Genomic DNA, 16145 nt, shown 5'->3' on the forward strand with positions numbered 1-16145 from the left:
AGATTTGTGCCATTCACCTCAAAAGCACTGCCAAAGCCGGTTATCCGAGCAATCCCCTAGATTCCAGCCCTGCCGGCATAATATTTCCTTACCTTTGCAGCAGCCGCATCATCTCTAGAATGTCGTCCGGTCACAATGTCAGTATATTCGCGTTTTTCTAGTCATCCTTCCCCCCCCATCCCGACCCCGCTGTGTTATGCTGAGGTGTATATTGGGCTTTGCTAATTTATCTGGAAAGGAACCGAGGCTGTTGTACGCCTTCCAGGGCGTATCTGCCTACCATTTGCACAATGGACGAGAGGAGTCTCTCACGCCTGCTGGACCCCAGACCTTGTCCCTCTTGATGGTGCCGACTTCGTCGAGTTATGCAGATCCAGCATCATTTGACAGCGAGGAAGCCAGCCCCCAGGACTTCTACCTGCATATGCATCTTGTATGAACTGCCCCCTCTTTGTGCCCCCTTTTCGGTGAAGACAATCTCCCGCTGCATACCCAAAATGACCAACTCGCATACTAATTCCAAATCCTTTTGATTGTCAGCCCCCAGAGCTAGACATCCCTCTACCGGCAACCACGCAGATATATCATCAGCCGCCAACAAGCTACTTGATCCCGCGGTGGGATCTAGGCCCAGAAAGCGGGGCCTTCACCCGTCTGGAATTCCCTGTGCCAGGCAGTCGGAAGAATTTACAGGAAGACGTCGACACCTTTGAGACCATCTTGGCTCAATGTACGGCCTTTTTGGAGCGGGCTCCCGTGCCAAAGTCGGCCAAGGCGAGAACTGCCACCGGACTTTCGACCTCTGGCTCTTCTCCTACAGCGTCCAAGTCCAAGTCAGCGATCAAGGATGATTTGCCTGCGTACAACCCTGGGGACTATGCCCCGGGACAGGGCTACGCCGATGGCGCCCAGAGCAAGAATGCGGGCGGGAAGATCGTCCTCATCGACGAGGAGGACGGTAGCGTAATCGGAGAGCTTGGGGAAGGGTATCAAGTGCTCGAGGACTCTGCTCTAAAGCCTGGCTCAAAAGGTATGTACCTTGTATCAATGAGATACTTCAACCTGTCATGTTGACATTGGCATAGATCCGGTGGAAATCACGCTTCCTACCGAAGGCCAGGACACCCTGGCAGTTGCGCCAGCACCAAAGGAGTTCCTGGAAATGGAGCTGCATCCAGCTTACAAGAAGTCATTTCTTGTCTCCAAAGCTGTATACGCCTCGCGCTTGATTGTGACTACCTCCGATTTTCTGTCTAAGGGCATGCAAACCGGAGCCGACAGCTTCAAGGCCAAGACAAAGCCCAACGAAAAGGCAGTCACGTTTAATCCCACCACTCACGAACACGCTCGTCGCATTGGCAAGTTTTCTGGCAATGTTGCAGAGTTGTCTGCCAAGACGGTTGGCCAAGTTTCGAAAGTGGCACAGAACCTGGGAGCCAGTCTCGCAGGACGAAAGGCGAGAGATAGTTCATCCAAGGGTATCGGGCCAGATGGCCAGCCTATGGAGAAATTCAAACCTGGCTTGCTCAATAAGAGCTTGATGGCCTTCTCGACAGTTGCTGATGGCATAGAGTATGCTGGCCGAAGTCTCATGAACTCTAGTTCGTCGGCTGCCACCGAAATGGTGACGCATCGCTGGGGCGAGGAGGCCGGACACTTGTCGAAACATTTAGGAGGCAGTGTCAAGAACGTGGGCCTGGTTTACATTGATGTCACAGGCGTGTCAAGACGAGCAATCATCAAGGCTGTTGGCAAGGGTATGGTGGTTGGCAGAGTAAAAGGTGGAGGCCAAGTCATTGTCGGCGAAGACACAACGGAGCTGATAACTGATGGAGGCAGGCGAGGATCTGGAACGAGTCTTGCACGAGATGATGCGAGCATCGGCGGACCATCCAAAGGGAAGCAATTATATCAATGATAGGGAAGGGGGTTTTTTTTTTGGTGATGTTCCACTAGTCAGAATGTAGAGGGTGGACCAGTAAAGAGCACTGCAGACGCAAGGGCGTATCGAGCAGGTTTAGATCAACGGGGTTAGTTGAAGCGGCCAGGGGCACTTTCACTATGTTGTTCAGGGTAGGCTCAATAAGCACGAGACAGGCGAATTCAATTAATCATTAAAGATGAACCAATCATGTACAGTTAGTCCATGTGTTGGCTGATTGCCAATGGAGAAGACAAAAGTATCGGGTAACGACTATAACCTTGTATACATCACGTGATTGAAGCGTAAAAGATGGGTTGCACATGCCCAACGCGTCTAACCGCTCGCTAGCCTTCTACATTAGCGAAAGCGCGATTCAATCCAGTGAGTGAGGCGGGTGCGTTTGACAGAAGGACGGTGGCCGCTTGGGCCGGGCATCAAAGCACCTCCATCACTCAATCAACTCACTGTATCTCCAAAAAGAATATCTTCAAAGGCCGGTTGTGCTCCCCAGTCACTTGATCTTGCTTACGATTAGACCTTGTGAGACTCACTCTGCTGGCTTGTTACCGGTACTTCGGAGTGCACGCCGGGCTTTAGTGGAGAAAGCAACTGCAGCACTGGAACAACTCGAGCTTCAAGCCGTTGACACTGCAGCGCTTCTTTGGAACCTCATCCTGCTGCTTCGAGGTGGTCCTTCAGGCTGGACTCAATGTGTCGCCTCGAGATTCTCGGTTGTATCATACTCTTCTTCTACGACATCAGCGACAAACTCTCGCAAAAGAAGAGGTCGCACGTCGCTGGAAGTTGTCACTCCGCAACGACCCTTCGACGGTAAAGTTGAGGAAAGTCTGTCTCCACGCCAGGTCGGTGGGTGCTCCGCTCTGCCTTGGGTAGGGCGTTCCACTCGCTACAAAGACTTTCTCCGTCAACAACATGTTGCACGAGATCCTGCTCTCCTTGTCCGGCCACCCGTCGCCGCTACTCAGAAATGAGTACTCCGACGCCGGCCCCGGGGCTCTCTTGTCCGCCCCAGAGCGGGATCTCCTCAAGACTGCCGGTCATTTGAGTGATCTCCACTGCAATCTAATCAAATACACGACCCATATCAGCGCGTCGCACCCCTCTGTCATTTGTAGAGCCGCCGCCACAGCCATCAGCGCAGCCCATCTAGCTGCATTCCAACAAAAGATCCTCGACGTTGAGGCCGGTATACTGTGCAAGGATGCCAGTCTTGTTGGAGCCTACAACATTGTCCCCCTGACTGCCGTCATTGGCGAATTCTCGGGTTGGACAAGAAGATTAGAATGGCTATGGGACCTGGTGCAGTTCATGTCCAGGAAGAAGGATGACGGTGCACTTTGTACTGGAGCGGAGCTGATGAACAAGCTACGCGGCGAGCTCCTGACTGGATATGCTGATATCGAAGAGACCGCCTCATCCCTGGTCAAGGTTGCGGAGACCGCCTGGCTCAAGCAAGTTTCTGCATGGGTCCTCTACGGCCGCTTGCCGAGCTTTGGTGCTCAAGACTTTTTCATTTTAAAGGATGAGCATGACGAACAGGTGAGCTGGTTGGCACTATTGTTTGAGATCACGCGGCTCATAAATGACATAGGGCTACAAAGTTGACCCGTCCTTGTTACCCTCATTCGTCACCTCGCATACGGCATCATCAATGCTTTTCATCGGAACCTCTCTCAACAGAGTGCGTTCCAAAAGCGCCGGACAGTCGTCTACAGCAGGGACACTTGGGCATCTTTCTTCACAACTGCAAGAACTCTCAAGCCTCAGCTTTCCGCTCAGCTCTGCGGCACTATCGAAAGCCACCAACGCTATCCGCCTGAATTACTCGCGGACAGTGTTGCAAAAGCTATTACCTCTTGAGAGGGTTCTTGAGATGCTTCAACTTCTGCGGCAATTTATGCTGTTGGGCCGTGGAGAATTCGCCATGGCTCTCACGCAACAGGCAGACGACAGAACTCGCAGCCGCTGGCGTCGTGCAGACAACCTTGCCTACCAAAAACGTGATAGCCTCAGCACCGTCGTCGTAAAAGAGGGTGAGGTGGCTGCCGTCCTGGCCCGAACCTGGGCTGCGCTAGGCATGATGCAGAGCCAGCATGCCGATGAAGACGAAGAGCTCGAGTTTGCTAGAGATGTTTTGCAATTGACAATGTCAAGTTCCCTATCTACAACAAAGGAAGCGCCCGGGGGCTTGGTTGACACCCCTTTCCGAAACCTTCTGCTCTCCGCCCCGGTGGAGATAACGGTTCGCATCCCTTCACCTCTTGACCTATTCCTGAGCACATCAGATGCGCAGATTTACAGCTGTATCAACTCGTATCTGTTATCGATACGCCGTGCACATCTTCGACTCACGGATCTGTGGAAGATTACTCGACTCCGCCGTCATCATCTTGCGCCCCCGAGAGCGCCATTCAGCATGACTAGGGGCGGGCTGGCAAAGACTAAAACGTTGAGAGAGCGCTGGTCGTCTCGCTCCACATATCTCAGGAGCACATGGACAACGACGAGTGCTGCAATCTTCTTTCTTGCCGAGACAGAAGCCTACCTACAAATCGAAGTGGTTGAGGAGCTATGGTCTGATTTCCTCTCCTGGCTTGCCGACACAAGCGAGTCGGCTGATGATGGGCGAATAAGAGCTCCAGATAGGCACTTACAGAGCAAAACAATCAGTCAACTAAGCGATAATCTATGGGTGCCCTCGGGGTTGTCGAGACACCAGCAGTCTGGCGCCGGCCAGCCCGCCACCACGTTCAAGGTCGCGCACCACGACCCACAAACTCTGTCTGTAGCGCACAGGTTATATCTACGATGCTTGACACGTCGACTATTGCTCACACAGCACGTCTTTACGGCGCCAATGTATAATTTGCTCATACATGCAGATCATCTTGTTGCATTGGTTCATCGCCTCGATAGCATCTGGACCTCAATGGACCTCGAAAGTGACGAGGGTGTGGTGGACGCTTTCTCGAATCTCGAGGCAGACGAAGCCGACGTCAAGACGAATCTGCGCAGCTTGGAAGTCAAGATCAAAAAGGCAGTCGAAGAGGTGATCAAAGTTTTACGGAACCTGAGCATAGATCCTACGTTCCTGGCCGAGATTGAGAATGATGGCCTCTTGGAGGATGAGGATCACATGGCAGAGGATGACCAAAAAAGATACATACCCAAGAGAACTGGTGGTGTCGACCGCCTATTGATGAAACTCGACTTTGGAGGCTGGTTTGGCAGTGGGTAGGTAGGTAGCCCATGAGGGCGATTTCTAGCGCGACAGACGGCGTACTAATGCACAGATGAAGATCACTATGAAAAGTATAGTATAATCACAGTATGTACTATCAATCGAACAAGCCACCAATGCTTCAATGTCCTTGGAACATGCGAGACGCCAGCATCATTAGCTAGTCCACCCCAAAAGGACGTAGTGATTATACCCTAGGAAATTGAAAGGCGTAGATGTCATCGACTCCCCGGCGCATCAGGAATTGACCTATTTGTAATCACCCAAGATTGTACAAGTGAAAATCGCCGACATCGTAACAAGGTTCCTTTTTGACTGCCCCGAACAACGCATCATCGGGCCGCAGTGCATGTCAGCGTATTCGTCATAGTGCTAAAGGAGGGTTTTCAGTCCTCGTCGGGGGGTCATACCCCCTTTTCCCTTTATTTTTCCTCCTCTTCTTTGTTTCTTGTCAAGCAGAGTATGCTCATGAACGCTGCACTTCACAATCATAAAAGCAGTGATGGTGGTCATACGTTCGGATCCGTTTTGGGCCGTAGTTTTGTAGAGATTCAAACAGGAGATCCTTTCGCTAGTACCTGGCTTCAGTTTATATGTACATATATAACAAGACGCACCATTAAAAGGCCGTGGGCGCCAGGGCTCCCCTCTGAGCCCTCCTCATGTATTCATGCTGTTCATGTTTACATTCATCCCCTCCATGATGCTGTTCCGTGCCGCCGAAAGCGTGACATTGGCTCATTGCTCCCGAAGTAGTTTGAACCGACCCGTTGTACATGAAAAAAAAAAAATGCTAACAAAAACCCCTTAGCAGACGGGTATATAGTAGCGATTGTGAGGCAGAGTATAACAAGAGAGAGAAAAAAATCGTAAGTCGTAAAATCGTCAGTCGCTCGTATCATCTGCAGCAATCTCCACCTTCGCAGGTGTTCCGTTGACCATAATGATTATGCAGGCCATTATCATCCTTTGCGCCGCCCCCCCCATATTGCCCCTTGATGTGTATGAGATTTATTTGTCGTAAATACCCGCCGATGATGCGGGATGATCTGTGTTTGTGTCACAAGTGGATGAGTAAGTCTGACCCCTTCAAACCCCCCATTCTTGTGCTTATGCTGCTGCTGACGGCGTCTGTGTATGCGGAGACTGCCCAGGGACGTGAGATTATCTTCAAAATTTCTGTCGTGTAACGCCAAGTCTTACGAGACTTTGCAATTTCTCAATAAGGAATAAATTGGCGCTGTGTGTTCCGCTGAGGCCGTGCGTGATCCGAGTTTCGACGTGAGAAAAGCTGTTGTACAAAGGATTTAGGTGCACCATGGTCAAACTCCACCGTCTTGGATCTCGTGGGTAGACTGATGCGCTGAGCTTGTATGGCTTTGGGACCCCATCGTTGCTTGATGCAATCGTCAACAAGAGCCATGAGCCCGGTCGCGACAACGACACTATATCAAGAATTAGTAAACTGGTGGGAAGATGATGATGAATAAAATGGTCTCAGCAAAATATTACTTACTCTGCAACATCGGTCATGGCCGTGACGAGTTCTTCATCGCTCAACCACATGTGACATGGGGGTACCCATCCACCAGCCTTGTTGTCGTCTCTCACCTCGGTCGGTGAGCGAGTCTCAGGTACAATGTGAGCCACAGGTGTCGAGTTGGAGCCATCGCGGAAGAGATGAAAGGAGACGGCTCCAGTCAATTTGTCTGTGACCCTCTTCCATGCGTACTTGTGACCCCACCAGCTGAACTCGTAGCGCTTCGATCCTTTGCTCCCACAGCGTTCAACATCGACTCGTGCGTAGTTGGAGAACTCAAGCTTGATGGAGTTTGTGGCATGCTGAAGAACCCGCTGATGCTTGTCGGGCGTGGATTCTGTGTCAAAGAGACCACCAAAGTCTTCACCAGTCGTTGAGTTGGAGTAGCTCGTGCCCGGCCTGCTCAAAGTCGACAGCATAGAGCCGGATGTAGGAGCACGTCTGGGCTGAGGCCGACCAAAGGACTTCATGGCGCTGGATACAGACCGCTGCAAGTTTGGTCGGCTCTGCATGGCTGGTTCCGTGTACTTTCTTTTCGAATTGCAGACTTCACGTCCCGAGTCTCTACAATACCTCCGCAACGAAAAGTCGCGCTTGTTGAGATCATACATGCGTAGGTGGAAAAGCTGGATGGTCCTTCTCCTCCTCCCTGGCACTATAGTGTCGACGCGCAGATTCATATTTCCATCCGTGGTGAAATCATCGTGCCTGATGGAGAGCCTGTTCATGCTCGGAAAGAGCTCGGCAAAGTATTCAGGCGAAGAAGGTCGCACATTGGCGTCTGCAATATCATGCGTATATGGTCGTAGGGGCGGTACTGCTGTGTCGTCCACCACATCGTTCAGGCCCATCTCATCAACGTCATCTGTCGAGTTCAATGAAGAATAAGTCTCTACAGAAGACCGCGCATACACATTCGTCGATGGTGAAAGGTCTACGCCACCACGCTCTGGGTCTTGCCTGGGTGCTCTGGAACGAAAGTCCTTGGCTGATGCCATGGCACCGCTTAGTGAACTAGGAGCAGTACTCGAAGAGCCATAGGAGTCATGGTCGTACGAGTCATCGCTGCTGTGAGAACCCCGTGTACTCATGGTTTGACTCCATGAGCTTGTGTCGTATTGTCTTCTAGACATTGTGCTTGTTGTGGTGAGATGAAAATTGAGAAGTGAAGGCTACAATGTCTTCCCCATACGGGATGGTTATTATGTATTGTTGGAGCCGAGAGGTGACCTGTATATATAGATATATAGGCCCAGTGTATTGGTGCCTTGCCGTCGGATGCAGGGTCTTGCAAAATTGGGCAACGGTAAGAAGGTTATAGTTCACGATGTTGTGATTTGGTACGTGATCCAGAGCCTGAGCTGATGGCAGTCAGGTGGGTCTATCTATGAGTCGAATCCCTTGCGAGTACCCTTGTATATATATGTATGTAAGTGTCAATGGTGTGTTGGATAAATGGCGTATAGATAAGAGAGGGGGGGCGAATCAATTCCAATTAATGCTTCAGGGAGAAAGGTACCGGAGAAAAAATCGAGGGATGGATGTATCGATATGAGAGAGGATCATTAAAATAAAAAGGTAGGCAGAAATTGGTTGGACAAGACGAGAGCCGCAGGCAATGGATGATGAATGTTCGTTCTGTTATAATAGGCTGTTGTGGCTGACAAGCTTGACAAGTAGGATGTGCGTGGCGTGACCAGGAATCGTTTGGGCGATCGATCAGGTCCAGGTCTAGGTCCAGTCCAGGGAGACAGGCGACAGATGGTCAGATCACAACGACCCTTGACGAGAAGTTGACGGGCATTCACACAGATTGGACGACGAGGCAGGCAGTCGGCGAACGTGAAGGGAAAAAAAAAAGACGGCGGTTCGGAGCGGCCTTTTACTTTACTCGCTGGCGGTATATACCCAAGCAGGCCTAGGCAATCTAGCAACCTAGGTAGGTCACTTTTGGGGGGTGAATGGGAGGGTTGTAATGGGGCCCGGTGCCGCCTGAAGTCGGGATGAAGATGAGATGGTTGGCCGATGGCGAGTGTGCCGCAAGGTACAATGACTGAGACCCCAGGATATGAAGTTGGGACAGATCCTGTTGGTGGAACGGGCAGGTCTTGGTCAGTCTCGCAATCGTGACTGGTTGCACGGGGCCTGAAAGTGACCGACTCGGGGACTGGGGAGGCCTGTCAGGAAAGATGTGGCGCTCCAGCTGTCTGTCTGTCTTGCTGTCTTGTTGTCTGAAGGAGGGTGGGGTGGAAGAAACCGGGCTGACGAAGGCTGGCTTGGCTTATAGAGAACATCTGGAAACTACTAGGTAGGTATAGAACGAAGGAGGCGTCAATTGTTTTTTTTTTCTTTCTTTCTTTCTTTTCTTCTCCCCAGTCGCTTGCACTGATGTATTTTATTTTTGGGTTGTCGAAATTTCAGTTCCGGCGGTCGAGTCTTGACTTCAAACATCTCAAGCTATACGGAATACAGAGAAGCTGCAATGCACGCAAACACTACCTACCTACTAATTTAGGTACCTTTTCGTTACTGTATATTCAATGTTGCCCACCGGTCACTTGGCCAATAAATCCACTGATCAACAATCACCTCTTTGCGCCGAGCAGCTCCCATGTTCCAACTCCCCTCAGTCATACGGCATTACAGCACGCATATATTCCCAGACAGACGAGCAGCAGCGCCGAGTAATAGTACTCTGTAGTAGTCTACTTAGTTGGGTACGTGACCTCCTAGGCGAGCCCCGGCCATTATTTTTCTTCCTTCTCAGAGGCGCTGGGTGGCACGACGTGGGCAGTGCCTCTAGTATTACTCGTGCTGGTACCAGTCTTGGCGATGTCACTCTTTTAGCGCTCGAGATGCGCGCTCCGGCGGTCAAGGTACCCTGTATAGTCACTGTGATTGCATGCCTGAGGCGCTAGAATAATCCACGGAACATTGTGCTTACTCTGATGCTTGCACTCGCTTCGGCGGCAATATATACCTTAGAAGCCCTCTGGTGGATAGGTACGCATCATGTTTCGATGTATACTTTGTACAGCCCATCAATGTCAAAATCGGGCTGAGCCGTGAACCCAACAGGCAGCGAGCAGCAAGCAGTATGTAGTGCACTGGGCTATTGTAACAATACACTCACTCTCTACATTCGGTAAGGCAGATAGGTACATGTACCTAGCGAGCAATTTACATTAGGCCTCAGGGCATACTTTTTGCCTTGGTATAGGTTAACTCTCATGGATCGTGGACGGAATGTAGTGCTGGTTTACCCCCACCTGTCACTGCTCTAGATCCCGCCCAGGGGGCGCTTCCAGGTACCTTGGCATGTGTAAGGTATGAAGCGGGCGCAAGGGCAATTTCATGATCGCAAAATAGAAAACCGGGCACTAGAAACTAAACATGGCTAGTATGAATCTTGCCCTCTCTTTTCTTTTTCTCTACCTTGATACATCGATGCGCGCGCGGGTGACGAGAGTTACCGAAACGGTGTATACGAAATTCTCTTCTTCTCTCTCTCTCTGGACCTTCCATTTCATCCCTTCAGGTCTCGGCTCTTTCTGCCACCCCAATGTATCTTTCCGTTCCTATATTCGGCAGCATGTTTGCTACCGACTCCGCGAGTGACATCACCTGGCATGATTCCACCGACCTACTGTAGAAAGCTTGTCGTAGCGGGCTGCCTGCCACTGACTGCTTGCTACCAGATCATTTGCCCTACTAACTACATCACCAAACATTGCTCACATTGCTTCTGGCTAACCCAGCCTGTATCATAAATCATGACGACGAGAGTACTATGCTCTCTGTGTGTGTCTCTCTCACTCACTCATTCACTCACTCACTCTTGATCGATTGCATGGCTGATAACCTTGTCTCATCTTGGAGCCAACCTCGCCAAGCCAAGCAGTCTAAAATGGAAAGACTACCGTCATAACGAGGCGGCGCAGTGCCCAACGCAAACGCAAACGCAATGCAACAGGGCTGAGGCTTCACTGGTTTGCAGTCACCGGGGGGAAAAAAAACATACCAACCCCTCTAAGCTAGGTAGGTTACTAGGTCAGGTAGGTCGCTAGTTGTACTGAGCTTCCCTACCACATCTTCGTCCAACCTTTGGGGCGGTTTACTACTACTGCCATGACACCGAACTGGCATTTGTCTTCTTGAGCCTCCATACACCAAATACTGCAACATCTTTGTATTCCCCTCGAATCTGTTGAGCCAGACGACAGAGACACTTCGTGTCACACACGGTTGCAGCCACTTCACTGCCAGTATCCTCTTCGGTGTCGTATTTTTGCACCGCCTAAAATGACGTTCATGTCTGACATTGATCCGAGTCTCAGCAAGTCTCGTGCAGCAACAGGGCAGTAAAAGCACCAAACCTTCGTTTCCGCGATGCACTGCTTATTGGCCAGCCCTCAAAAGCTCTCAGCGCCCACTTTCACACACAAACACCTTCATCTCCACCTTTACTACAGCATGTATGTATGAATGAATGTACTATGTATGGTATGTATGGGGGGTGGCTATGCCTCGGCCCTCGAGCTGCTTGCTATAATATCCGCGCGAGTATTTACGTGGCAATCCGCGTCGCTAAACCCTCCCCAGTCGTAGTTTGGGTGCCATGATGCCCAACGGCTGCGCATATGAGGAAAAGTAAACCGAGTTTCCCGGGCGTCTCGCTGCCCCTTTGGCCCGAGCAACTCGTCGTCACCTCATACACCAGGTCCCGACTTCGTAACGAAGTAAAGTACATTGTGGCCCTTGAGCAGTCTCACTACGGAACTGTTGAACATGGACAATCATGCAACCATTCTATCCAACCCAAACTTGCCGTCGAGACCTACACACAATTTGACGTACATTTCCCGCGCTACACTTGTCATAGGGTGGGCACGTTTTACGAAACCATAACAAGCGATTCACCCGAGTGCTCTCGCTCGTCCTATTGATTTCATTTCATTCTCGTCCGTTACTCAACTTTGAATCTCCAAAAGCTGCCCGACGTTACCGGCAAAACATCTCCTCGTTATACTCCTCGTGTCATACGGAATACATCCACGAGCAATTTGCACGGATCTTTACACTGGCCTCCGCCATCGAGGCCCATGTATCTTGTGGACAAACTAGAAAAGCAAAGCCCATGCACATTGCCGTACCCTGAGCGGGGTGTTTGTACCCATGCAATATGTCTCGCGTCTGGTATCTTTGTGCTACATTCACGACATGCTCCTACTTAATTTGCTCTACTATATGGCTTCCGAATTAGACATTATAGGAAAACTCCACCATCATAGTGTGGTCCCAAGAAGCCTAGAACCCGTTCCACCAACGTCAGATCGTCCTTTACTGACGCAGGAATAGTCTTTACGATACAACATCCCGCATCATTGTATCGACTTCTGCATGCTGTGTGGCAGCCCCTCATTCGCCAGTTGTCATGTCCGACCCCGGAATGGATCTATGGCCCTGGTTGCCAGGCACATGGACGCCGTTGAGCACGTGTTTCGCGAATGACTCCATTAGAATTGCTTTTGGAAGGATGCCCAGATCCAATCGGACACAGATATTGCAAAGAGTTCTTGTTGAGGTCCTTTCGTAAAGTCGTGACGTCTGAGGCACGCAAGTCGATTTGGGCAGCCATGAATTCGGTTTGGCAATCGCAATATATGCCGAGACAGCGATATTGTTTATGCTTGCTCAACCGCTTCATAATTATGATAGGCAGATTATTGACTCCTACCTCTCACACCCATCTTGGATGATACAACTTGGGCTTGGAGGGCAATGCCTTCTTTCAAAAAAGGCTTGACGAGTCGTCATTTAGGCAGAAACCAACACCGACTGCACTACTATCCATCTAGTGGTTTTGGAAGCCACCGGTATAGGCATGAGAAGTATTCAGGCCGTCACCACCAAAGGCACCAGCTATTCCAGAAGCGAGAATGCTTTGTTACGAGTCGCTCAAAGAGGCATTCCTTTACTTGCGTTGCACCAAGAATGGACAGATCGGCCAAGTTGGCAAACATGACTTTTGTTATTGTTCTAGAGCCAAAGCCGCTATTTCCGAGAGACAAATGAAGTTCAATGGACATGTCGATCCTCACGATAACTATCAATAGATCCGCCAGATACGACCTGCCAAGTGCCAAGGCAGATTTCCAATGGCTCCCCAAGCTGCATTGCTTTCAAGCACCCCACAATATGCTGTATGCGGTCAACCGGCATCGGGCCTATACTATCTCCCAACCATACTGTCATTTTCCAGTTGTGTTCTGCTGAGTTACAACAGCTTTCTGTTTTGGACGAATTGAATGGTCAACACTGGATCTACGCTTCTCCATAGGCTGTCTTGTCAAACCATGTGCAATGTTCCAAGCGGCGCTGCACACGGGGAGTCCCAGAGTATTGAAGCTTAATCTATCGTGAGGTATAGGCATTTTCCTAGTCCACAGCCTCCAACAAAAGCATGTTTATACTTAGCCACTCATGATCTTGACAAACATTGACGAGTCGCACCGGATAATGAAAACTCAATGGATCGAGTTGATCTATGAGATAGGTATCTGAAAGGCACGATCCACTAGAGCCGCTGTGTTTATTGTTCCGTCCGGTCTAATAAGGATACACGATGGTCAATGCCTGGCTGGCCGCAGTAGGACTTTACACGGTCGTCTCTGGACTCGTGTCTCTCTTCTATAGAAATTGTCACCTGCTTTGAACCTACGGATACCGAAGAGTTTTCTACGTGCCCCCTTACCTGAAAGTTAAAAAAGGCACATCAGTACTCAGCAGCTCAGTCTACTGGCAAATGGAAAGAGTATCGATATGCACTGTCATTCTTTCGTGATGCACGAGAGAAGTATCGGAATCAAAGACGTACAGATATAGCCAAACCCTGCTTACCATTAATCGTATATGCTGTCGAGGATTGGATATCTCATTGTCTGTTATTCGCATGTGGAAGGACTCCCTTACCTCCACCAGACCAGCAATGATCATATACCCAAAGCCATAGATCCAAGGCGATAGATTGCGAACGAAAAAGTAGCTATTGGCCCCAAGAACCGCAAATCCCCTACTTAGGCTATAATGAGCCACGGAATTCAGACACAACAAGCGAGACGGGACAGCCACAGCAGCCTTACAATCGTCATAATTGATATTCTTTGGCAGCCAGCGATGAACAACCTCTATATGCTGGGAGCTTTCCTGGACCCCTTCCTAGCCAGTAAGCCCCGTCCACCATTGGGTCTAATGAGCAAATCGCTTCGCATGGTGTCACCACACGAATTGTGAGAAATCGCTTCGCTGATATGGGCGACGGTAACATTCTTTCCCACCCTCCTCTTTGCAAACCCCCCGGGCTGTCAGAATGATGCGACCTTTCATGCAGCCGAACCAGGCGGGAATGCTAGATTCGGCCACCTGCCTTGCAGGAATCGCGTTTCCCCCCCTCAAGCCGAGCAGCCTCTTTCCCCCCCCTTTCTTCCCTCCAACAACTACCTCTTAGTCCCTCCCCGTCAGCGCCACGGTTCTCGAAGAGAATAAGATCTCACCAATAAAACTGCAGTCATCGTCTCAGTCAGTTTCCCATTGGCGAACCATACCTACCGTCGCCCAAGGCGATTGGAGAATCATTGACTCCCTGGCCTTTTTTTTTTTTGGAGTTCAAGAGGCGATTGGCTGCGGGAGGATGAACATTTGGGTGGATGGTCTCGGTAATCAAGCGAGATCGAGGCCGCGAACCCATTGAGCTGTGGGAAAAGCCTTCCAAAGGGTTCTCTGACGAAGCCTGATATGTCTTCGTATCTGCAGTGAGGTCCTTTGAGTGGGAGAGCCTCACCCTTGGGCCAGGCCAGAACAGATTCATGAGTGGTGCGTCCTCGTCAATGAGAAGAAGAGAGAAGAAAGGGGAAAAGATACAACGCAATGCGTGTACTTAACACATGCTTTGCACATGCATTGGGGTAGAAAACCGCTGTAGATCACCCATTGGTCTTTTCCAGATAGCACACAATGTCCCCATGACCGTTTCTCAGGTATCACAACTTCTTTCCTTCCTTTATCTTACGATCATTGTACTAGGAAGAACCAAGATGCGGTCCGTCGTCTCACGATGCAGCAGCAACATCTGACAAGAGAGCACTAATTCATCGGCAGTGGCAACCAAGTAAGAGAAGATGAGAAAAGAAAAAGAGAAAAATATTGATGCGTTGACGTAATATCACATCTGGAAACAACTTGATCATCTCTAGCTCTCCTCTTGCTTCTTTGGACCCGAGCTGAGTGGTCAAAATTGGCTCTTGTGTAACGTTTCTCCAGAGCAAGGATTTCACATACTGGGAGAAATAAGGGCATGGGGTCTTTGCTGGGCCGCTAGAGAAACTTTCTTGTCTCAGAGACTCCAGAGTAGCACAGCTGGGAGGCTTGGTGTCATCGTCATCTCATCTCAATTCATGATACTCACGAGGAGCATATCGGGGAAGAAGGGCGACAAGGAAAGGAAACCACACTGACCTTCACCAAGCAGTCATTCGGAGTTGCCCGGAGGCTGAAAAAGCTATACTGATGCGAGGATTCCCCCCTTCGATAGAGCAAAATCAAATCCTCTTACGTCAGTATGGTGTTTATTGATAGGTGAAAAGGACTCTTGATACTAGAGGCCCGGGCCCATGGACACAGAATGGCGCTTCCGACGAGCTACTGCATTTATTCATCAGAGTAAACATGATTGATGACTTGACTAGATACCCCCGTGACGCGAGCAATATATTCTGTTGCCGGATCAGGTAGTTATATCCCCAGTGGTAAGCCAGAATTATGACGCTCATCACCGACTGTATCCAAGGCTGGACACAGTTGTGATGATGGCGATTTTTTGCCGCCGAAAATCTGTCATGATACAATACACCCGGGATTTTGTCGCTGCCTTCTGATAACCGGGCCTTTGCGGCTGATAATTTGTCAGTACTTCGTACAGTCTCATTAGAAAACGCAAGGGTCAGGGAGAAGAAAAAAGTCACTCAAAAATGCTGTCCGTCTAAATTCAGTGGTGGCATGTTCATGGCGTGATCTCGCTTGCGCTTAGAGTTCTATTTTCCTGGACGGATGTCACCTTTCTTGGGCAATCGACCTCCCAAGACCCCCCCTTTGTGCGTCACTATGCGTATCTAGTAGCAACGACATCTTTGTCATGATCATGAACTTCGACTTCCTGCTGGAAACTATCACGAGTAGAGCACAAGATGTTGGCGCTCCGCAGTGTGTGAAATAGCTTGATTGCAACTTAGATACAACCACACAGTATTCTACCTCAAAGTTTCCAAGGTGTCATCACGAACAGAAGGCAAGAGGGCAAAGATAAACATGCGAGGTTTCCATCTGCTCGTGCAGCATAATTGCAATCAACTACGAATGCGAGG

General features: G+C 50.0%; 3 protein-coding genes across 3 annotated transcripts; 2 read left to right on the forward strand and 1 right to left on the reverse strand.

Moving 5' to 3' along the window:
• Positions 1 to 196: 196 nt before the first annotated feature.
• On the forward strand, positions 197 to 1918 carry PFICI_05637 (uncharacterized protein; the record flags this gene model as incomplete). Its single annotated transcript, XM_007834218.1, has 3 exons — positions 197 to 433; positions 541 to 1030; positions 1086 to 1918. 3 exons carry the CDS (start codon positions 197 to 199, stop codon positions 1916 to 1918), a joined length of 1560 nt encoding a protein of 519 aa, XP_007832409.1.
• A 939-nt stretch (positions 1919 to 2857) lies between these two features.
• Positions 2858 to 5183, forward strand: PFICI_05638 (uncharacterized protein; the record flags this gene model as incomplete). The annotated part of the gene is made up of 2 exons (XM_007834219.1): positions 2858 to 3484; positions 3537 to 5183. The coding sequence occupies 2 exons, from the start codon at positions 2858 to 2860 to the stop codon at positions 5181 to 5183; spliced, it is 2274 nt and encodes a 757-aa protein (XP_007832410.1).
• Positions 5184 to 6405: 1222 nt separating this feature from the next.
• PFICI_05639 (uncharacterized protein) lies at positions 6406 to 7817 on the reverse strand (the record flags this gene model as incomplete). Its single annotated transcript, XM_007834220.1, has 2 exons — positions 6406 to 6631; positions 6703 to 7817. 2 exons carry the CDS (start codon positions 7815 to 7817, stop codon positions 6406 to 6408), a joined length of 1341 nt encoding a protein of 446 aa, XP_007832411.1.
• Between the last annotated feature and the right edge of the window lie 8328 nt (positions 7818 to 16145).

This window comes from Pestalotiopsis fici, assembly GCF_000516985.1.
Source record: "Pestalotiopsis fici W106-1 unplaced genomic scaffold PFICI_Scf_3, whole genome shotgun sequence".
Lineage (NCBI taxonomy): Eukaryota > Fungi > Ascomycota > Sordariomycetes > Amphisphaeriales > Sporocadaceae > Pestalotiopsis > Pestalotiopsis fici.